We start from the raw sequence: 24,168 nt of genomic DNA, 5'->3' as shown, positions 1-24,168 counted from the left end.
GAGAAGGAAGAAAAAGCAAGGACGAGCGCACTCTTAACAACTGAATTTTATTAGTGAATTGTGACTTTCGCCTTGCAGTCAGTGTATTCTACTTGCTAAATATACGCTTTTTCTGTCTACATAGTATGTGATGTGTTGCTTGAGCAGTAGCTTTGGTGCAGCCTCGTATACCTGTATAACATGTGTGGGCAGTACGCGAGGTTTTTTTTCTCTTCCGGTGTACTAGAAGTGGGGGTCGGATTATATGCAGGCGCGGGTTATACGCGCGAAAATACGGCAATAAATCCGGTTACATGGCGTTTATAGGTTCAAAAAATCCTTTATCACGAGAAACCCCTGCATTTGTTGAAGCATTCATAGGATGCGGCATGGAGACGTAGTGCGGTCGAAAGGGTTATGACAGTCAACACGGGAGTGTTCGCTCGATATATGCTGCCGCACTCTTGAGCCACCCACCCCCTGATAGCGCGGTTCTCTGCTGTGGTGGCCAGTCACGATGTCTGGAAATGATTGCCGAAGGCACGTGTGCGTACCGCATGGAGAAAGGCGTATGCTTATCGTTCAGTCGGCAGCCAGAGACAGCGAGTTCCACAAAGCATTCTTATTATTGGGAAAGATACGTGGTCAGGTCACCGCGAAACGTTTGTTCTTCGCTGCGGCGTCGGGTTGATAACAAGGGCCTTAGGCTCACGCACCGATATTTGCAGGTGCCGTGACGTAAGCAGACAACTGCCTTTGGTGCTCGTGGGTGGGAGTAACTTGAGCCCTGCCCATTTGTGTGATAGTGTGTGCGCGCCAGTTCTGACTCAATCCTTCTCCAATGTTTTGCACTGACTATTCCACACTTTGCAACAAGTGTTTTGGGGATTAATTTTGGGTTTCTTCAATGAAATGACCGCAAGGACTTAGCTCTGCTGATTTGTTTATACCATGGCTGGTGTCTCTCGGGAACCTTCGAAGCTCGAGACTTAAGCATTATTAGTTGTGCACATTTTTTCTTACTTTAATCCTGTACCAATTCAAATTACCTAGCTCCTTGGCCCCTTCGGATAAACCCAGTGCTGAGAGGTTGATGGGAGTCTCGTTAAATGGATCGCAGACCGCAGTGTTTTTCATCGTGGGAGTTGTCAGATACATACTTCAGCCACACAACGAGCCTCTTTAAAGTCTGCCTCGCTACTGCACACTCATGTTCCGTGGCAAAACATTTTTCATGGGTTAACTCATAAGGGCTCTGATATAAAGGCCTAATTGCCCAGGGGCCTCCTTATAAATACCTCCATAAGACTCCATTCATCTTTACAGGAAGCTGTACGGCGAGCCTGCTTAAAGTGGGCTTGTTGGGTAAACACAAGTGCATTGCTAAGAAAGCATGTCTAGGGGCGATGGTTAAGCATTTAATGGAAAATACGGGTTTCAACAGCACTCCGCCACGGTTGCGTCGTAACTTGCGCTCGACCTGTCACTCTCTATGTTCATTAAAAGCTGAAAATATCGAACTATTCAGGGAGATCTTCGTTCACCTTCCGAATTCCCGTTTGGATCTTCGTTCACCTTCCGAATTCCCGTTTGCTCTCTCGAATTCGAGTTCGATTGAATCATACCTCGATTTGTTCTACCAATTTTTCAGCGTCCCGCGTGAATTTGTAGCTACGTAGACCGACTGAAGTTATATTTCCTGCAGGATTCGGCCAAAGTCCGGGCGGTGTGTGTGTGTGTGCGGGGGGGGGGGGGGGGGGGGGGGTACTGGAAGGGTCGCATAAGGCAGCCGCCTCAATTTTCCACTGTAGAAAGAGAGAGAGAAAGACTTTGGTCCTGTAGGAATAGGCTGAGTGTGGTCAGGTGACGGTCCAGCGCAGACCACCTGGACTTTTTGTCGTCGTTTTAGAGAAGCTGTAGTATTGATGTCGTTGTACGCCAATACGCCCTGCAGGAAAGCCAGCTTTCTCTGACGATGATGATGAATGATCGTGGGTGAAGTGAAAGAAAAAAAAAACTTTTCCCGTGGCCGCAATCGAACCCGAGTCCCTAGCGTTATGAAGCCGGCGACTATCCGATTGCTTCATTTAGACATGGTCGAGGCGAACGCCAGGACGCTAGTTCGATTCCCGGCCGCGACGGCCACTTTTCTCATGGAGGCGAAAAGCAAAAACGCCCGTGTGTGCGAGATTTCGGCGCACGTTAAAGATCCCCAGGGGGTCAAAATTAATGCGGAGCCCTCCACTACGGCGCGTCTCATCTCCTGCGTTGCGTCGGCGCGTTAAACCCCACAATAAAATAATCGAAGCGAACGCCAATCAGCAGGTACCGGTTCGCGCCGTACACCCGAAACCAAAATGTTTGCCTACGCTGTGCACACCCGATAGTTGCTGTGGGTGTTCTAGTAAAGTGCTTATCCCCAGCGGTTCGCGCCGTACACCCGAAACCAAAATGTTTGCCTACGCTGTGCACACCCGATAGTTGCTGTGGGTATTCTAGAAAAGTGCGTATCCCCAGAGTAGCCAATCCCAGAGTGGGATTGGCCAATGGAAGAATCCACCACGATAAAGCTTCGTGTTCAGCCATCGTCGTCGTAGGCGGAGTGCATTTTTTAAGTGCAATGCACTTCTTAAGCGACCCTGAACCTGCGTCCACCGGCGATGTCGGCATCACATACCCACGTGGGGGATTGGCCAGGAATCTCCTCGTCTTCCCTAGCAACGGGGGGAGATGGGCGCGCGCTGCCTGGCCGCTGACATGGCACATACCCACGTGGGGGATTGGCAAGGAATCGGGCGTGAGAAGGGCTAATGCACCCGCTTAAAGGAGTACTGACACGAAATTTCAAAGCTGAGATCCGCTCTAGCAATCAAGTACAACGACAACACAAATAGGTGTCTGTGAATAAATGCATCTTTCTTTCTTTGTAGTGTGTGTGTGTGTGTGTGTGTGTGTGTGTGTGTGTGTGTGTGTGTGTGTGTGTGTGTGTGTGTGTGTGTGTGTGATCTCTCTTTCGCGAACATTACCGAACCGCGCAAATTCAACTCGTGCATTCGCACTTTCACATTCTTCCCCTCGAGGAAATGCGGGGAATTTTTTTCCGGTGTGTAGGCAGAGGTAATTGGGTATTTCGGCAACGTGGCTGGTACCGGTTCGTTTTTGTGTGCTCACTCTGAGTATTCGTATGCATGGGAACGACTAAGGGAGCCACGTAGGGCCTAGGCGCTCCAGAGGGCTTGTGCGTCCGCAGGGCCGTATTCCGCGCCGGCTGGCAGACAATTGATCCCAACAGAGCTGTATGTCCATTGTTTACAAACAGCGGTGGGGTTGGCACAGCTGTCTCGGCTGTGAATGAAGTGTCTGGGGCTTCAGTCGATGCTTGTTGTGTTGCGTTTGCGGAGCCTCGTGAAGGGCATTCGGTGTGTGCGACGGTGCTCGAGTTTCGGCTACGCACCGGGATTGTTAGCGATACCTACAAAGCAATGGTCTTCCGATCCGCTGCGTCGAGTATCGACGTGCATGCTTTCGAGATGTGAATCGTTTTATTGGGTAGCAACGGCGCGCGACCGGAGTTCATCTCCGAGACTTTCAGGTTTCAAAATAGCTGCTCAATGTTCGTACGAGGGGAGTTCATCTTCGAGACTTTCAGGTTTAGAAAAAATATAGCTGTTGAATGGTCATGTCACTAATTGCCGTGTAAATTCAAGTCTGCAAAGGGGGAAAAAAAAAGTGCGATGCTTGGTTCTCGCGCCGTGGCTCCAGGAGTGTTGGCCTTCATTCGGTGTCTCCTTTACGCTTTATCATTGCTAATTTTGAGCTCGCATTGTGACCACCTGTTTTATATCCAGGGCCCTTTACACCTACATATTGAGTTTCTTAATGTACTTATCCCCACATATCCATTACTGTTTCTTTTTTTTTTTCCTTTAACGCAGACACTGACAGACCATGCAGAATAGACATGCCCCTCTTTGGCACCAGACGCCCTTGCGCCATTAAAACACACCAAAAAACTTCATTCGGTTATAGTTCACTGTAATTCGGTGTCTCTGTGAAGTATACGTACTCTCGATACTAGGGAGTCCCGGACACACCCGGAGCCACGGAGTCCGTGTAACCATACGACATCACTTATTACCTTGGAGATGCTATGCCCTGGTCACGGAGCAAGAATAAGGTACGAGGCGAAACTAGGCTCCCTAGCGTGGCCAGATAATGTCACAAGCGCTCGTCATTCGTTAAGCTACGGTGAAGAAACTGCGCGGCCGCCGCAATCGGCATTTCACTGCTCATCCGCGGAATAACTGCGGCGGCTACCCTCTCCTTCGCCGTAGCAGCTACGAAGCTTTGCAGTCCGCCTTGGTTTTCGTTGTGACATTATCCGGTCGCTCGCCCGCGCTTATCACGATGGGCCATTTCGCCTCCTATGTATTCTTGTCCGTGGCCCTGGTACACCGAATGGTACACCGAAGCTGTACTATCGGTACACTGGGGGGTGGTATACCTAGTCCTGGTAACCGGATTCACGTATCGGAAACCGGTTTCGAAGATGCCGGCAAAGGTGTGGTGAGACGGCATGCTTCGGTGGCAGCTCCGCGGCGTTGGTACGCCGCGACTACGGCTTGTGGCTATGTGGCATCAGGCGCCCTGGTTATATGTTGTAATTATTATTTAATGATACTGTTAGCCCCAAGTGCGGCCGTTAGAGGGTGGATTTACTCGAGACAACAAAAGAAATAATGCTAACAAAGCTTCTCAGCCCGAAACAGAGACGCATTGTCATACACAAAACCAAGACCGAATTTGGGCACAGGTACCGTTCGTACGCAGCGGCCAAGCTATACCGGCACTTAAGACAAGCAACTCGTGCTCAACAAGGTGTCATTGGCCAAGCAACATCCCCGCATACAAGCGGCGCAGCAAGTGTTCTGCAATGGAATGCACTGCAGGAACTACAAGAAATGTGCGTACAGCGCGTTCGTAAGACAGGAGCACAAGGAAATGCAAGAACACACGAACAAAAACGTGACAGCAGCTATCAACCACTTAGAAATGACGAAGCAAAGACGACTCAAACTGATTAACTGTGACTGCGGCAATTGCAGCCTGTGGAAGTGCATTCCAGTCTTCTAATGTTCTCGGTAGAAATGGATATTTAAAACTGTACCCTGGCATTAATCGCCACTAACTGGCCCGCGTGGCTACCTCTGACGGTGCGAGTGTTCCTAGGTTTCAAATACGAACTAGTGCCTAAGTTTAATATCTCTCAATATATAAGTCAGTATCTTTCCTCCTGCACCTCTTCTTTTCTACACTGAGCCCTGTTAGTGCAAACGCCATCCACGGCTTTACGAGTTTGGGCGAAGCTGTAACAGCGGCAGTATAGTCAGATCTTCGATTCCCTACCGAGCTCGTGAATCCTTCTTGTCCTTGGCATACATGCTCGCTTAGCAGAACAGGCCCTCCAGCGTTACGCCATTGTGTTAGCAGATATCTCCGGGAAAGCGTTTAACAGCGTTGTCTGGCTCCAAACTCGCCGGTTAAGCGCGCGTTTCGATTAGGGCGTTCCTTTCCGCAGTCCTTCGTCGGGGCCTTTGTGATCGGACTTGGCCTCATCAGGCCGGATCTAATGCGTTCCGCCCCTATCAAGGTCGTCGCGCGGTGGAAACGGGCACCTGGAAAAACTGCAAGGCGGCGCACGAAAAGGGAGAAAAGTGGCCGGAACGGCAGAGCTTCAGCAGGAAGGGCTTGGTTTGCAGCGGTGCGTTGACGCCACGCCGCGCAGATGTTGCTCGCGTGAAGACCTTGGCCCGGCTTCGGAGGCGCGCAGCTGCGCTTATGCATATATGTACGCGGCCGCCGGCTTTTGAGGTCGAGAGATTTCAGATTCCTGGTTTTTTTTCTCCCCATCTCTCTCTCTCTCTCTCTCTCTCTCTCTCTCTCTCTCTCTCTCTCTCTCTCTCTCTCTCTCTCTCTCTCTCTCTCTCTCTCTCTCTCTCTCTCTCTCTCATTTCTTTTCTTCTTCTTATATTTCTCTTTCTCACTTTTCCCTTTCTCTTCTTTTTCACTTTTCCCTTTCTCTTCTTTCTTTCTCTTATTCTCTTTTTCGCTATTATCTGTTCTCTCTTTTTCTCGTTCTTCTTTGTTCTCTTTTTCTCCTTTTCTTTTTCTCCATTATTCTCTCTCTCTCTCTCTCTCTCTCTCTCTCTCTCTCTCTCTCTCTCTCTCTCTCTCTCTCTCTCTCTCTCTCTCTCTCTCTCTCGGCGGGGGGCTGGGCCCCTGCATTTCGAGTCCCGTCACGCGAAAATATCAGCGAGGAAAGTGTGCACCACTCTTCTCAATCACAGCTGTTTCAGAGAGCCGTGACACGCTTCCAGCTTTTCCGGGTGTGTGCTGTTATTACGCGTGTCCCCCGAAAGACGCGTATACCCATCGCATCGTCTTCCTAATAGAGCAGCCACGTCACGCGGTGGACGTGAGCGTCTTCTTTTTAAAGACGATAGTCTCTCTTGGGCTACTTCAATGCAGAAATTTTGGTCTGTCTGTCTGTCTGTGACTCGATTCAGCCACCCGGCCAAGGCGATACAAGTACTGCGCAATAGTCTTGTATACTCACAGCAAAATCTGAACGTCTAAGTCCGGTTGAACAAGAACAAGTCATTACGCAAATATAAGACAGAACATTAATACACAAGGGATATTTACAGTGTTCCTTTATAAAAAAATCATAGATGCTTGATTTTTGCGAAATGAAATACATTTACTTCAGAAAAAAAAAATTCACACTGTCGCCTGCTGTTGCCCGCGCCACTATAGCTTCTGGTGGCATTTTAAGAATTCAAGCGGCAACAGTTGCGACGAAAGCTTCACCAGGTTGGTTCCATGTTCTGCTTGGGACGCACGTGGACAAGGGGATAACACGAGAGGTGAGCGGGATGCGAAGGGAGGCATTTACTAGGCAAATGCCTACAAAGACTATCGCCTTTTGTCGGCATTTGCGAAGGAAGGAGCAGATACGCGGCCAATTTTTTAAATTTGGAAACCGTTATGTGACCTAACTCTGTAGCCGCCTGATAGCTTCTATGATGCTTGGGCACATTTTGGCGTTGTAGTTTTAACTACCGGCGCATGTGTAGCATTCAGCCGAAGGTCTTCAACTCGCGCTTCAAATGTTTGCTAACGTCTTTTCATTTTGCGCACATCCTTAACCACTATGCAACTGTACCCCATTGCGATTCCCTCTATTCCAAAGGCATATTACTACGTAGCGCCGGGACAGAAGTGACGGGAACCATGGTAGATGAAGCGATGTATTTAAAAGGTGTGATCTCTTCACAAATTGGCAAGGCAATTAGAGTTTAACGGTAAACGGTCTACCCACCGCGGTGGCTGAGTGGCTGTAAACGGTCTACCCACCGCGGTAGCTGAGTGGCTAAGGCCTGCGACCTGCTGAGCGTGAGGTCGCGGGCTCGATTCCCGGCCGCGGCGGCCGCTTTTCTGATGTAGACGAAAAGCAAGAACGCCCGTGTTTACGAGATTTCGGAGCACGTAAGATCTCCAGGTGGTCAAAATTCATCCGGAGCCCTCCACGTATACGGCGCTCCTCATCGCCTGCGTTGTGTGGGCGGGTTAAGCCCTACAATCAAGCATCAACGGTAAATGGTCTGGGCTACTTGCACCGTTATTTCAGAAGCATTCCATCTATTCCATTTCCTGCATTCCTTATTCAGCCCCTCTTACGCAACGTACTCGCCGGCCTAACATCCATACACTGATGCGTATATACGTGTTTTAATTAACGCGATGGCGAAATCTGACACAGCTAAGTCTCAGCCTCTCGAGAACATGCCGTTCTTTCTTATCGGCCCGCCGATAATGCGTCGTATCCTGCGCCCGTGTCTACATAATAATTTGTCCGCAATTGCTGTCGCGGCGTTTTTGTCGTCGCTCAAATCTGAACACGACGACGATATCGCCTTCTGTACGGGACATTTTCATCGAAGCGGTCTTTCGTCCCCGCGACACAGGCGCAGCTTGCCAAAACTCCCCGTTGCGTAATCAATCAGCGGGCGGCAATTATTGATTGTCGACGGCCTTGGTGAAAAGGTTTTCGCTGCTCGCTGCCCACCGAGCAGTCGTATAATCTTGAACCCGATCGCGTCGCTTTTGCTGGGACTGAAAACCGCCAGCGCAATGTCTGGCTTGCTTCTCGCTTTTTTCGCGCAGCGCGATGTCTGGTTTACTTCTGCATCTTTTTTCTCGTTTTTCGTGTTGACCGTGGGCTGCTGCAGACGTTTCCAATCGAGAACAAGTCCTTCGCCTAGAAGTCTGAATAACTGCTCCCGGAGCTTACGCCTTCGAGATAAGGACAGGCGTGGGTGTTCTTTTTGTTGTTGTTGTTGTTGGTTGGTTGCATCGGCCCATTTCGATCGTCATGCGGTTGGGGTCTCCGTCCTGTGTCACGTTTCAGTGACATTTTCCTTGTTGACCAATTAGAAGAAAGTGGGCGCCGTATATACCTCGCAACGTGCGGGCGATAGCGTTATCATTTGTGTTACATTTTCTGGCTCTATCTCGCGAATTCTTTAAGGCAGCTTTGTCGTTTTGGCGCTGTTGCCTTCGATTCCTGCCGAGAAATTTGTCCAGCGTTCTCGACCGCGCTTTCCATCCAGCCTGCGGAGTTCAGGAGTGCGCACCTTTTCATTTTTTTAACATAACGCCCTCGAATGCTCCGGACTGCGCCGCGCATGCTCATTTGGATGGTCCTGTCCACTGCGCCAGTTCGAGCTAACACAACGCCGCGATATTCTCAGTACGAAGTTGAAATGTATATTTGCATCCTGGTGTATGGTGGCCGATCATATTTTAACACCGAGGTTATTTGAACATTTCTGCGATCTCTAAATTATGTAGTCCCGTTTCTTTTTCCCGGGGGGGGGGGGGGGGGGGGGGGGGGTCGATTTTTCTGAGACTAGCTTCCGGCTGTGCTTCCCCTATATAGTTTCGCCGCAGGTATACATGGATATTCAGTTTCGTGTAGCGAACACGAACCAACGAAACCCCACTTGAAAGGAATTAACGGATGTCGCCTCGAGTTAGTTTTAAGGGACCCTGCAACACTTATTCAACTTTTTGAAATCTTAAATGCTTCCAGAACGTACTCACCCAACACACCCAGCACTTAGATTAGGGGGTCGCAAAGTACCTCAGCCAAAAATTGCTGTTCTATGCCCATCAGAACTTGTAAACTGGCTCAAAATATTTTTCTTTCCCGGTCTTAACGTTCTTCGACGGCCCGAATTACGTCACTAAGGCCATGTAGCGGCTGTTGGCCGGTTTTCCTTCAGTTCCAGCAATGAACGCTTTTCGGTATACACTTAAAAAAAACCTGCAAAAACAAAGCAGACATGGAAGGCGTATCTTGTGCGACGAGCAAATCACGCAGTGCCGCTTCGTGCTGGTGATAACTGTAGCTTTCGCAGTGCTTCCAGACGCGAAAGAGTGAAAGCGTTTATTGAAAGTGTTGCAGGGTCCCTTTAATGGGAGTCGACCGCTAGGTGTCAAAAATCCGAAAAGTCGACCGCGTGAAAGGTGACAGGTTCCCTTTCCCGTCTTCGCCTTTCCAGCGGTAATTTTTTTTTGTTCACCAACTCGCCAGCAAAAAAGGTCTTCACAACGAAACGTGTTCAGGGTACGAAAAGCTGTAACCGTGGAGCCATTATTTCGTCGGCATACCTTTTTAAAATGTGTAACCATTTCTGTGTGGACTGCACGAGAAAGCCCAGCTGCCTGTGTCGTACTTTTTTTGCCGCGTACGAAAACGCCATGAAAAGGCGCCAGGGCCCTCATATTTTCATACAAGACCGCTTATATTTTCCCATGAAAAGCCCTGAAGTAGTGAATGCAGTAGGTACTAAGTTTAGTATGGAGCCGACTTCAAAGGAGGCCGATGTGTTAAGATGTAAGGGGTATGTTTTTTTAGGTAAGGGGTAATCCTTACCGGTTTCCTTGTGGAATTTCAAACGACATGGATGGGGACATGGCACATGGAAATTACAACAGAACGAAGTTCGTTCAACAAAACAGGCCTGAGTTCCTAATTATTTGAAGTGTGTGATACTCGCCTGGCGGCTTTTAAGCACTGCACCATGAAGGTTTTCGGAGTGTCCATGCACGAAAGGGCCTTTTCTACTTTTGTAGTTTTACAAGCTACTACCTTCTAAATTTTATTTAAGCTAGCTCGGTTCTGGCGGTTTCGGTTTCGTTATGAAAGGAATGAGTGGCATTATAATGAAGCGTGACCAACCAAAGTTCGTATTTAGTTCGCTGTAACCGATAATTCGCTATATCAGTGTTTGTTATAACGAGGCTCGACTGTATTCAACACCAGGTCCCAGTACCACCATATTTTCCATTGCCTCTGGAACACGCCTTACCGGCAATGTTTGTGTATAACGGTGAAGCAGACTTTAAAAGGACTCTGTTCGTTATGCTTTGTAGGGATACATCGGGTTTTATCGAGATTTAGTAAACGCCCCTATGACCTTCCTATAACAGCCTATATGGAGCATGGAAAAATGTGCCCTTCCGCTCCGTGAAGTATGACCAGGGAAGCTGGCTGGCAGACCAAGGAGGACACGAAACAAAACGCTTATTTCTAATTTGCCATTCAGCGTACTTCTCAGCTAATATGTATACTATATCTTGATTTGTGAGGGTTGTCTACGCCGATTTTTCCGTGCTCGCTATATGTGGAAACCACCTTCCTTGAAGCGTTCCGTATATAAGGAATTTTGTTAATTCGGAGTTCTTACCTACACGACACAAGGCCACTATAAAACAAGGGGTATCTCTGAAGAACACGTCAGAATAACGTAGTGCCCCTAAAATTTGACGCCATTTTTTGCTTTTATAACACTGCCAGAAACACCAAATGCTTCTCCGTAATAATTCCGTATATAATTTACGGAGTATACAAAAGCATACCGAGACCGATATCGCTCTTGACGATTGAAACGTGAAAACTGTTCCAATCGTTAATATTTCTAAATTATGCGATTTCAATATTTCTGGAAATATCTTTAGTTGCGCCTCGGCACGCCATACTTTGAACTCCGTGTTTCCGTGCACACGGAACGTTTCGATAGGGCAGGGCAAATGCAGCTTCGCTGTAAAATGTTTTCCTTGCAATGCACTTGTGCTTAGCAATGGAGCACACTTCAGTTCTCGATGTATGAAAGAGCGGATTGCGCATTTATTTGACAATTACCACATAGTAGTTTCTGCATTTTTCTTCATTTTGGCGGCCTGGTTCGTATTGCCGAATCGGTCATTAGAAAAGAATTCAGAAGAATTCTAGTCTAGGCGAAATGCAGGTCTCCAGTTCGCGCAGTTGAATGTTTCGCGTCCCCTGTACGTACACAAATACCTCCGCGAACAATGCGAAAAATCCTTGAGCTGGCGCTAGCCGAGTTTGAAAGGCTGCGGCGACGTTTCTACCGCGAATTGTTTTATCGTTGTCGCACTTCGCCTACGGTCAGGCAGTGCGTTCGGAAGAAAACTTTAACAATCGCAGCGCCTGCTGGCCATGACAGCGAAAAAAACGGCGGACATCTAAATATTGTATTCAGTTTTGTGGTTACAGAACACGAAGGTTCGGCGCTCTCTGAAATCTTCGTCGTCCGCTTTTTTGAAAAAAAAAAAAAAAAGCGACCGGCTCTATACCATTGGCTATGTATACACGAGCTTAGGAACATGTAGGGGTACGTTTAAATCTAATGTCGGTTATTATGACAACGTGACTGCGGATAAAACTGCGGACTTTTTACTGTGCGTGATAAAATATCAAACTCGCCTAGTTGGGCGCGATTTCACACTTCCCACTACCAATGTCCATTCCGTGTTTGTTGACTGCGCCTAATTCACAAATGCGACTTGTTTATAGATGGCGATGTGAATTTATAAAAAGCTGAGCGAGGCGAAAACGCTGTCCCTCGCACTCGTGTTGGGAGATGAAGATGACTACGATTTTGGTTTATTGGAACTGCTGTTTACCGATAGCGGCACCTATTTTGTAGTAATCGAGATTGGAGAAAGTCGAGGAACTGGAGAAAGTCCAGGAATTAGAGAAAACGGGTGGAGCAGTGATGACTCCCCAGCCATTTCCCGGCGATTTCTCTATGACGCCACCGAATCTTGTTTTGTTTGCATGATTGGCGATCGCTGTCCAAAGCCACCTAACTTTAATTCTTGGACCGAGACAGAATCACGCTGACGCGGCGCTAGGGACAAAGGCTCTTTTGACATTTTAAATGCAGAGCATTTCAGTAACTCACGATGTCACCCGCGTTGACGTCCGTAGGCGTCCGTAGTCGTAGTCCGCACCCCTCCCCATACACTATATTAAAAAAAACACTATCCGGCGCCTGGTTTCGATCCCTCGACCCTGCGGGCGGAACGCAATGTACATGGTGCTCTACCCACTGCGCCACAAAGCCGACACAGAAGGGGAGGCTACGAACGCGCCTTATATCCTTGACTTATTCAAATTACTGCTGACGAGCGCTCTCTCGTCAGCAGTTGCCACAAGTGCAACATTAACGTAACGCAAACTAACGTCGTGCGCCCCCGGAAATGCTCTGCATTTGATCGTGCCCCTCGCGAGGGGGATGTTTCACTGCATCGCCATGCGAACAGTTTGCCATTATAGTTTCCGCCCGCTCCGGTCGGTGTCGCCACTGTTCAAACCACGGCAGGGGAGCTGCGCGGGCGTTCGTTGATCGGCGTGCGTTCCGCCGTGGTGGTTTGATGTTTATCTGACTCGGGGTTAGTCGAGGCTCTTTACTGTAGCCTTGAGACCCTGAGATTTTTTTTTTCTCCTAATGATGTAAATGTTTTCTACTTTCCTTGCTGATGTCATTTTTTCTCCCGGAAATTCATTGTTACTACCTGCTTTTCTTTCATTTTTTCGCCTTCACTCTAACCTGAAGTAGCCAGCCCCACCATTTGTGAAGATAAACTCTTCAGTATTCATTACATTCTACCTCTATCTCTCGCTTTTTCTTTCTCTTTTTCTTTCTTTCCGCTCTTTCCTTATTTCTCTTCCTTTCTTTCTCTTTCTTTCTTAAACTCATCCTCTCTTTCTCTCTCCAAGAAACACGGCTGTATGATTGTTGTGAAGCATCTGTATATAATTCCGTTTTATCGTATCACTTCAGTGGTAACACGCTGTTAACTCACCGATAACTGTTCGAAGTGTCCCCCCCTATTCTGTCACTGTCACTATCATTGCGACACTGCTGACGTCGTGAAGAGCGAAATTTGAAGGTTCAATATTTCTTGCGTTTCTTATTTCTTCCGGTTAAAAAAAGTATCTCGTGACTGAAATGTCTTTCAAATCAGACGACGTTATATTTCTGTCTTCACGCTTCTTTTAAAACATGTGTAATGCCTTTAAGCGTTGCGAAGCAGTAACTGCATGCTCGCAAGGCTTAAACTTCTGTAGCAAAGAAAATTGTTATGGGGAGGGGAGTGTTGAAGGTCTATTTTACGCCGCGCTGGCAGATAAGCTTTCTCGCCGTGCGTTTGGGTAGAATATCAGCCCGTCTCGTCTTCGGAGCCCATCTCGGGTTCTTCTGTTCTATCTTATCTACCGCACCCGCCGCGGTGGCTCAGTGGCTAAGGCGTTGCGCTGCTGAGCACGAGGTCGCGGGTTCGATTCCCGGCCGCGGCGGCCGCTTTTCTGATGGAGGCGAAAAGCAAAAACGCCCGTGTGTACGAGATTTCGGCGCACGTTAAAGATCCCCAGGTGGTCAAAATTAATCCGGAGCCCTCCACTACGGCGCGCCTCATCGCCTGCGTTGCGTCGGCGCGTTAAACCCCACAATCAATCAATCTTATCTACCGCGCTGATTCAGCCACTCTGCCCATGAGCCCTTGCCGCACATTCCGCAGGCTGCTCGGGTGAATTACAGGATGCCTCTCTCGTGTATGTTAACACTTATTACGTACCCGCGTATTTGTTTCACGCGCATGCGCGGTTCGTTGCTTAGAGCAGCTGAACTTCCCCGGGAGATTCAATGTTACGCGCGATCGCAAAATGAGCAGATGACCGTGTAGTAACCATGGACGTCCGTGGAAGTTCCGGTGGGAGCGACTAAATATTTCAGCTTGCGTTAATACCGGAGGCTGCGAGTCAAGCTTCTGCTGGTTCTAATTGTTTCCGGGCAGTATCTTTCTTCGTCGATCGGAAATAATAATCATTATTGCACTGCATGGGAGGAAGGGAAGGTATTTAGCGATTTTTATTTGTGCCAGAGCTGTTCTCGAACGTATGAAGTTTTGTTTCTAACGTGCCTTTGTTTGTACTCCTGTTTGTAAGCGTTTGTATGTTTGTACTTCTGTTTCTATACTCCGAGGACTCATTGCAAAACAATCATCCGCTTTGGCGATACGGTTAAAACATTCGTTACCTTGAGCCGGACACAGTTTGCCAAATGGGAACGATCTGCTGAAGCGTGGAAATAAGTTGAAATGGATTACCAGTTTTTACGGAAATTAAGATTGGGCGTCCAACGCTCTCGCCACTAACAAGTGTTGACGGATGACGCGTTCATTGTCGCACAACAGGCTTCAACCTTACGTCTACTGGCGTGGTTGAAGAACGCGATACAATTCGTTCGTGGGAAAAGGGTATCGCTTCGCGATAGACTGCTTCAACTTGAGCGTACAGCCCTCTTTCGCGGTCGCCAAGGGCGCCGGAGTTCCTTGCCCACGCGTCCGCTCCTATTTGGGCGTATTCCTCCTCCTCCCCGGCGCCGCGGCTGATTCACGGTCTGGGTGTGCCGCTAGCTTCAGGCACCGAGCACGTAATGTCTTGCGTGCCTCTCTCCCGCCGCCGAGCTCATTATCGCAGCCTGGCCTATTTACGGGAACACACTACCATAGCCGGCATGTGGAGCACGCAGATTTAAAATTTTCGTTTTTTTTTTTTACACCCGGCTGGTTGTAGAATGTGTTACGGAAGCTGTAATTCTTAAGGGGGAAGTTTTTTTTCTTTCGTTTTTTTTTTTTAACGGGGGGGATCCGGTCAGATTTGTGTGAAGCCGGCCGGAGTTATTTTCCAGCTATGCGGTACGCGCACATGGGAGTGCGGGGTCCTCAATTGCCAATTGGTAGAGGCACTTCCAAAAATATCACGAAGATACATCCTCTCCCCTCCTGTTTCTTTAAACACACCCTCGTTTTTATGCTCCAGATAGAGCTGTAGATGCACTCCATGTGGGTGCATGTCCTCGCGTCACCCATTGGTGTATCCGGGAAATATTTTCCATCGTCGCTCTCCCCTCAACTCTCATGGCATCTCCCAACCAACCAACCATCCTTCAACGCACTCAAATCGCATTGCAATTGACCGCAGAAAACCGTTTTGATATTCGGTTTTGGTATTCGAATTTTTTGGGTTTCAGACTTTCAGTATTCGTATCACCGCGGTAAATAAGCGCCAACTCGCATTCAACTTTGCCGAAGACTAAACGCGGACGGTAGAGGGGTTATTTAGCAAGTTACTTAACAAGCCGCGCTTACGAGGGAAACATTCAGGTGCTCTTGTCTAAATAAATTGTTTCGTGCACGTAAATTTCGCCTTAAAGGCCAACTGCACTCAAAATTTCGACTTCTTGAAAACCCTATTTCCGTATAGTCTGCTTAAAAAGAAAGCAACATGCAAAATACAACAGCTGAAATACGCACGTGGACGCCGCAAGCGGCCAGCAAAAATCGGCGATTTTGAAACCGAAACTGAGGACAGCGCGGCCATTGCAGTGACGTTGCAGCCGTCCAGCGAGCGGCCGGACGGTCACCAGTTCGGGAGAATGTCTGCGCGCAAGCTCTACGCGCGCACGGGGCAGCAGAGCTCGACCGGTTCTCCCGCTGCGTAGCTGGCCAGAGGAAAAAGCCACCGTCGGCTGGAACGTCACAGGCGCGTCATGGCTGTTTACGCGATCCGCCGGCAGGTGCAGAGTGGTCTGCGGCGGAGCCTTTTTAAACGCTTCTGACTGATTAACGAGGCGTTTCACGGGGCTACCACTTGTGTCTCAGCTTATTTGGGGGTACTTACTACGCATTAAAAACAAATTTGGCCGAGGTGAAATTTGAGTGCAGTTGGCCTTTAAATCGCAAATTGGACGTCCCGGTGCCCTGGCTTCACCGTAATGGTCACCTGGAAACCTGGCGAGGGCTTACGACTTCACTCAAATGTATGCCGAGCGTCGCCATTTGCCGGCTTTTCACCGCCGTGATTGGTCATCCTGGAGAACGTTGAGCTGAAGCCGGCTTACGTGGAACTAGCGCGCTTCCGCAAACAAGAAACCACACCGATTCAGTACGTGGCTATGGTAACGCTGTTTTTCTCCAAGGAAGCTTTTTGTTGTGAAGTTTGCTAAGATTAGAAGATACGCTGATAATAAAACATGCGTTGCAATCGCGTTGCGATGAGTGCACATAATGAGGCTTAAATGATACTCCTGTGTCGTGCAGCACGGTTTGGTTCTGAACTCTGTTACTGTAAGTTCGACAAAAAATTTCCCGCAAGTCGGCCGTGGTGTCGGCTGTTTGACAGTTTGATAGTTCAAGCGATTCGGACACGTAACGCTCACCGCCCTGTGCGCCGGCCTGTGAGCGCTAATTGGTCCGTTCTTGCAAAAAAAAAAAGGCGCTCGATTTGCTGACGCGTTTGATTGGTTCTGGTGTTGGTAGCGTCATGAGCCTTCCCAGGGTGCCACCGGAAATTCGCTCATTACCAAACGATGAGAGCCAATCGGAGCCTTCAGCTAACCAATGGTTGAACTGTTACAAAATTCTATCCAATGAGCGCCGTTACGTGCTCTTTGTGATTATGAATTCGAATTTGATCGCATGTTTGATATAGCGGAAATAATTGTAGTAACCATAAACTACATAAGTTGCGTTGGGTGCCAATAGAAATGCGTGCATAACCAGTTACAGCAACCGTAACTTTTAGCGCACGAATCAGTCGTTACGTCCTTTCGATAATTTATGTACTGTAGTTTGATAGCGTGTAGGACATAACGGTTTTTTTTACCATTGGAACGGTCGTGACGTGTCGTGACGTTACGCGGCCAGTGTCGGGAGTGTTCCGAAATTCTTCCGTATTGTGTACGCCTCGCGCAGCCGCTGCGCCGTGTGACGGCCAATCCCGACGTTGACGAACTTGCGGGCCTTCGGGCGCGTCTGTTTCATTTCCCAGCGCCCATTCAGCGCCTTCCCCTCCGCTATGACAGCTCGCTCGGAGTGCGTGGCCGCTAAACACGGGCCCTCGTCGTGACGGCAGCGCACGTGTTCAATGCGCCGCTGACTCACGGCGTCGCTATGCGGGGGCTCCGGCGAGGGGCTCCGTGGCGCATCGCTCGACGAGCGCGCCCATCTGCTGCTGCTGCGGTGTGTGTGATACGCGCACTCGCCCAGTTTTAACGGCGCCGCCGACCTCTCGCTGCAATCTCGTGCGCCGTGTGACCTTTATTTCATGTTTTGTTTTTTCCCCTTCCTGCCGTTAGCACCGAGGAATGGGGAAAACTGTCCGTACTTAGTGGTGCTGCGTCATTAGTTGTAGGCGGCGATTTGTATGCATGTATCCGGATACACACTTCCCGGAAAGTGCTTGACACCTCCACTCCCCCCACCCCCCTCACTGCGCAACCCTCGCTTCCCCCTTCACTTTTTTGTTAAAATAGCATAAAATGTTGCAGTAGTCTGTTTTTCATGCCGTTTCTGGAAAAAGACATTGTGGTGCCATCTGATGTTTTGTCATGTAATAAATAAATATAAATAAAATAAGGCCGTGTCTTCAAAATGTAAATTCTGGGAAAAAAGGAACCATTTTTCGTTTTTCAGAATTTCTTGCGCTTAATTCAGAGCACTGTTCAGCACAGAAATTCTCAGGCATTATTTTCATGCCACTTGATTTTTATGGCGGAATTCACGACTTTCCCTAGGCTCCTCTGGGACCTACGGGCTGACAGCCGCAGCCAGAATTCGCTTAGTAATTTTGCGCATAATCATCAGAGTGGCTACAAATCTGACTTAATTCTGACTGCTTGTTTGTGGCACAAGTCCATTTTGTCAGTGTTGTGCCCCTACGAAAGGTGGGGTTGTCAAGATAGTCTGTGACAGCCCTTTTGTCAATGCCGCTTGAAAGGTGTAATGTCAGCTGCCAACCTATGAACATCTGTTCTGTGTTTGTTTCATGCTTTCCAGGTGAAACAAAGACTGATGACGGCCTCCAGAACCTCAGCCTGGACCTCGGAAACATCAGGCAGCGCTTCGAGTCTCCTCAAGAGTCGACGCCATCGGTTGCCGACAGGTCTGCCCTGGGCCGATCGGAGAGTCTCCTTCAGAGGCTAGAGAAGTGAGTTCAAATCAAATCTAATCAAATCATATTTATTCAATATTGTCCTCAAAGATGTTGGGAGCACGGACAGAAAGCCTTATCAGGATTGGCTTGATTTGGTCCGTACTCCCTCAAATACAGGACAGTGCCCATGTTAGCACTCATTTAAATGTGGGAAAGAAACCCTGGGGTTCAGGGTAGCTTCCAAGATAGCTGTGATGTCATAAGAATAAAACTCTGGCTAGCGTAATAATTGCTTGCAATCCATCATGTTACTAAAAAACTATGGTACTCCCAGAATTTTCGGTAATGCAATCATGACTGCATAGATCTTTCGTACAGACTCACTCCTCGAAAGATTAGCTTCTACCCCCCCTGTCCATGCTTGCAGCCTAAGTTGAATTTTGATAATGATTACAAAGTATGATGAACGAACTAAGCAGTTATCCATTACAATGGCTTCATTATGCACCAACGTTCACAATTTACCACATTCGGAGCACATTGTCCACTGGACTAGAGAACAAACTGGTGGGGAAGACATTCCAGCTCAAAGTACGGGGTACTCATTTGATCACGTTCCTATGGTACTCACTAATTCATTACCCACAGTCTTAAAAAGCATCGAGTGCCAATATAACGTTTTATAAATCCAGCAAAATGCTAACGGCCTAGCTTTGCTTTTTAGAATATTGCACATCTTCACTAAAGTGAAAAATAAACCAGAAATGCATTTTAGTTAATTTAGTCTTCATTAGCTGGCGCTAGCAGTCTTCCATGCGAGAGTTTTATTTTTTTATTTCAGTACCGAAGTAACATATTTCCGAAATAAGCAAACCAGGCCATTTGGAGCATTGTCATGGATCTGCAAAACTTTTTTAACTAGTGCACGATGGTTTTTTAAAGGGGCCGTGAAGACAAAATACAAGTTTGCATTATTTGAAAGATTTCGTGTTCTATAGTGCCCCCAGTGCTTGTCCAGAAGCAAACGATGCTTTATTCACTGCGAAATTAATCACTTTAAGCTTAAAATTTTTATTCTCCCGCCAAATCGTGTGTTTTCATGATGTCTGCAATGACAACACAAGAGCAGGCCTTCAAGCTAAACCTAGTGTGCTGCGAAACCTTGTTTACCGTTAGTCAACCTAGATGGCACCACCATACCACAACAGGGCGCTTTCTGTCTTTGCTTTGGTTTTGGCCGTATTTGTACCTGGCTTGTTTTTAAGGTAGAAAATAATCGTATCATGAAACATCGTGTTCTCTTGGCAAATATGGTCACGTTAGACACCGTCGCGTATGCCAACCGGCCAGTGTTGTCTGAGACAACCCCAAAGCCCTACAGTGCCGTGCATTTAATCGAAGCACAAGTGCGCGCAGTACCAATAGCAGTACGCATCAGTACTCCTATGTTTACGTGTGCTTTCGTAACTTCCACTGTTTGTCGCAGCATTTGTACTGGTATAAAAAAATGTGCCCTAAATTTAAGTGCAAATAGCTTGTTCGACAAACTTATAAGCTCTGCCTAATTTGTGTTTGCTTTTGCCGCCCTCTGCCAGTCGTAGGGCTATCTGGTATGGCATCATAAGTTCTGTTGCGGGAAGGAGGAGGAGGAGGAATGCCTTTAATGAATGAAGAGAAGTCGGCCTGGCAGCGAGCTTGGCTTGCTACTCCACATGAATGAGAGGTGCAAAAGGGAAAGGAATCGATGACACAAAAACTCATACAGACGCTACAAACACACATAAGCACACACGAACTGACCGACGCAGGTTCGCGCACACAGCACACGCACAGTGATATAGTTAAGGCAAACGGGAAATGAGCTAGTGGGTCGCATGGCCAATCCCTTTTTTCTAATTATACAGCTTATTTGAGCGAAGTTTACATTTAAAGTGGTGTCGGCATGATTCTCACGAGGCAATCTTTTGACCGAACCAATCTTGCATCTTGTCTCCATGGCCCCGTTAAGCCCATGGGTCATGAAGTAGCCAGTCCCATAGGGATGCTAACACGCGAGTCCCTCTTAAGCTAAGAAAAACGGGCACGGGCGGGTCACGTCATGCACGTGAGGGGAAACAGATGGACCAGCTGTGGCTGCCGATACGGTTTGGCCAAAGACTTGATGGAGGGTTGAGCTACGAAAGTTTGGTCGGAAAGGGTGGACTCGGCTAGCACTCAATAGGCATGGCTGGAGATCTTTAGGAGGCCTTTGTCCGGCAGCGGACACAACCAGGCTGATGATGATGATGTCCACTGGCTGGAAAGACGAGCATCCCAGGCAAGCCAGCTGTCACTGTCTCGAGGGTGTCAGAGAAGCAGTTTGAATGCTTCTAACAGTACATGTCAATGGACATGCGCATTTTGAAAGGAGATTGCTATGAATGCGTGCCTTTTCTTGCGCAGCTTATGTGCCGCCACTGCAGCCGTTTGTAAGCATATAAAGTCCAATAAATCCCTGAAACGGCTCATGCCATGTTCACAATATCCCCAGTAACGCTCTACTTGTGCTGCGCAGAGTAACATCCGGCTGCGGTGATGAGGCACAGCTCTGAAGTTGCACCTGAGTATAACATGGTTGTGCCTTTAGATAGCTGAGTAAAAAGGAGCTGCAACTAGGGTAGTGGGCAAATTCGAGTACATTCATAATTATGTACTGCAGGCATGAAAAAATTGGCCGAGACAAAACTCTGGACAAGCTTGACGCGCTACGTTTGTGTGCACCCAGGTACCAGTCCGTAGCTGCTGGAGACCGGAATGGAGATGCCCACTCATCCGCAGAGAGTGATGACGAAGAGTCCTCAGTCGTCAAGGAAACGAGGGCGAAGGAGAAGGTGGGCAAGTCGAATCCTTGAAAATGGTTTTTTTCGCTGCCGTGCTGGCTCAGTGGCTAATACCCCGGTCGCGTCTTTCCACACGCTTCGCTGCACAGAGCACCCACGTGACATGTGTGATGCCACTGTGTGCGCTATTCTTTTGAGCGCCTGCTAAAGGCAGCCCACTGTTCAGGCTGTGTGGCCTCGATGTAAAGTACTGAGTACCGACACTGGTGGTGTCTTATTTTTTACTGCCTACCGGTTCTTTTTTAATTTTTAAAAATACATTTTTTTTGAAACGCATATCTACACATTGTTTTTCCTAATAATAGTGATTTAGTATGTTTTAGGTCGCTTTAGGTTTGAGGCGCAGCCAATGACATTTCATAACCTTTCTGCATCGCGCTAACCAACATGCCACGTGGGTGCTCTGTGCAGCGAAGCCTTTAGAAATACGCACCCCGGTCAGATGGCACATCTAATGTCATTCAAAGTCATTAGCTGTTAAGGACATTCGGTTTGGCTGTGTGGGTCGACACGGCAAAACAAATGTCATATGATAGTGATAGCGGTGACTGTTAGTGGGCTTGCAAAACTGCAAAATTGTATTTCAAGTGCATCTAGAATTTTTCCATACATAACATTTTTTAAAACATAACAAGGATTTCTCAAACGTAAAATAAAAAACACCGCTTTAGGTGACATCAGCAAACACCACAAGCAGAGATAAGTCGGCAAAGAATTCGTGTTAGGGGTAACACGCGCATTGGGAACAAGATTTTCTTTTTTGTTAGTACTTGTTTGTCTTTCCTTATTTGAAAAACAGCATGAAGTATAAAATGAAGGATAGTTTACTGACAGTTTTTAGAAACAGTATTTCTTGGTTTATTACTGAACTTTCTTCCTTAGTGACATGCCCTTGCCGTCGAAGCTACCCATTTGGCTGCAGAATGAGCTCTCGAACCTCAGCTAGCCGCTAAATGTCATTGGTATTCTACTTTAGCGCAGAATTAATGACATTTAGAGCGAATGACATTTGCTCTAAATGGAATTAGATCTGCCACGTTACAGGTGTATACAGCAGCGTGCTGCTGAGCCCGAGGTCACGGGTTCTATTCCCGGCTTCAGTGGCTGCTTTTCTGATGGAGGTGAAAAGCGAAAACGCTTGTGTGTTCAAGATTTCGGCATACCTTAAAGATCCCCAGGTGGTTAAAAATTAATCCGGAGCCCTCCACTACGGCGCGCCTCTTCGCCTGTGTAGCATCGGCATGTCAAACCCCTTAATCAATCAAAAGGTTTTTCTGTTCGAGCTTGGCAGATTGTCCAAGTATACGAGTGCTGCAGTTACGCAGCAATTAAGCTCTTTTGGAGCTATATTCTTTTTGGTGTGTTCACATTGTTGCCAATCAAGGAAAGTTTTATTGACTTGAAATGAAAGTTTTTGAGAAGTCTGCTATGCCATGCAGCATTACTGAAGCAGGCGCACCTCCTATGAACACAACCTAGCTTGTTAGGTGCTGTTTGTTTCATTGTGCTGAGGTGGAGAGAACATGAAGATTCTAAATTCGTGATCAAACGACCTACTGAGTGCCAGCTTGGTAACATCTGCATTCTACCACTGCTTTTTTTTTTCTTAAAAATACTTGTATGCATAACCTCTCTTCAGTTATTCATACAGGAATTAGATGTGGACTTAAACTGCAGTTGTTCTTAACTCTCCCAAAGTTAATTTTGTTTTAATTCATTTTATATTAACTTGGCAATCATTTAGCGTACACAGTATTCTTCAGCTTCTCAGGTACGCACTACTTTTCATTAAGCCGCATTTGCCACACTGTCTTGCGATTGGCAAGGAGTCAGAAAGTGATGACAGGCTCGCTGCATGAGTAAAAGAATGAATATTGAAGGGTGGTGAAGCTGATGTAGTGTTGAGTTATCTTTCCTTTGCTTGCATTTTATGGTCTCTTTCATAACACAAACAGACGGCACTTGCCCGTTTGTTTAGCAATACTAGCACAAAACCAGTTTTTGTTTGTGGGAATACCTTTTGTGATGGCCATTTTAAAACTTTTTGTGGCACACCAGTGCTACTTGTCAGAGCAGAGACATAACGTTTCCGGCCGGATCACAGTACGCGGAGTGTTTGGTTTCTTTCTGACAGGTATCGCAGTGTATTGTGTAAAGTCTCATGCCTTTGTGCCATGTGCCCAGGTGGTGTACGAAGGGCTGTCTTCTCTCAAGAGCCAATGGGAGACCGGCACAGTAAACAGCCACCAGGAGAGGACGGAAGAAACCAAAGAGGAACTGGCCAAGCTGCGCAAGAAAATGTGCCTTGGCCGCTCGGAGTCTATGCGACAGGTGAGTGTCATGACGGGTGAAACCAGCATCAAATTTTCCCTGAGCACGAGGACGCGGGTTTGATTCCCGGCCGCGGCTGCCGCTTTTCTGATAGAGGCGAGCTGTTCTAAGGGTGGCATTCAATTTACAGATTTTAAAGAAAAGGCACATGCGCGATATTTTCCTGTGGAGTGCGAGTGGTTCAAGAGAGTTGTTTTCATTTGTTATGCTTGATAAACGGCTGTAAAACTCGATGCTTGGTTCTGAATTGCTTCAAGTGCATTTATTAGCGATTTATTGTGTGGATCCCATACTGAAGTCCCGTGTTAGTTTTGAACGAACAAGTGATTTATACAGGAACAATTTAACCGAAGCGGGGGCTGAGGAAAAATGTCTCCTGTTATATTGAATGCTAACTGAATGCTTGGTTTTATTAGAAGGGACGTGCATATTCAAACTAAGGTCTGCTGTTAAGATAACCCCGAGGTATTTATAAGACACCGGTAGCAATGGGGAGCTGCTTATGGTGTAAGAGGAAGGGTGGAAGTTACATTGGCGTGAGAACTGCATTACTGTATATTTATTAATATTAAGTATCGTATGCTAAGTTGAGCACCCATTATTGACAGC

At 47.6% G+C, this 24,168-nt stretch overlaps 1 protein-coding gene across 8 annotated transcripts in view; it reads left to right on the top strand.

The window, feature by feature from the left end:
• The window catches only part of LOC144163271 (uncharacterized), a 94,474-nt gene that overhangs the window by 54,467 nt on the left and 15,839 nt on the right, over positions 1-24,168 (top strand). For all 8 annotated transcript variants that reach the window (XM_077694158.1, XM_077694156.1, XM_077694155.1 and 5 more), the window contains 3 exons: positions 18,253-18,403; positions 21,114-21,219; positions 23,413-23,559. In XM_077694158.1, coding sequence (XP_077550284.1) covers positions 18,253-18,403; positions 21,114-21,219; positions 23,413-23,559 — 404 coding nt within the window. The remainder of the gene's footprint in view (positions 1-18,252; positions 18,404-21,113; positions 21,220-23,412; positions 23,560-24,168) is intronic.

This window comes from Haemaphysalis longicornis, unplaced genomic scaffold, assembly GCF_048455015.1.
Source record: "Haemaphysalis longicornis isolate Haplotype H1 unplaced genomic scaffold, Haemaphysalis longicornis Haplotype H1 scaffold_12, whole genome shotgun sequence".
NCBI classification, from domain to species: Eukaryota; Metazoa; Arthropoda; class Arachnida; order Ixodida; family Ixodidae; genus Haemaphysalis; species Haemaphysalis longicornis.
The sequence above is the reverse complement of the archived record's forward strand: the minus strand, read 5'-3'. Positions and strand labels throughout refer to the sequence as shown.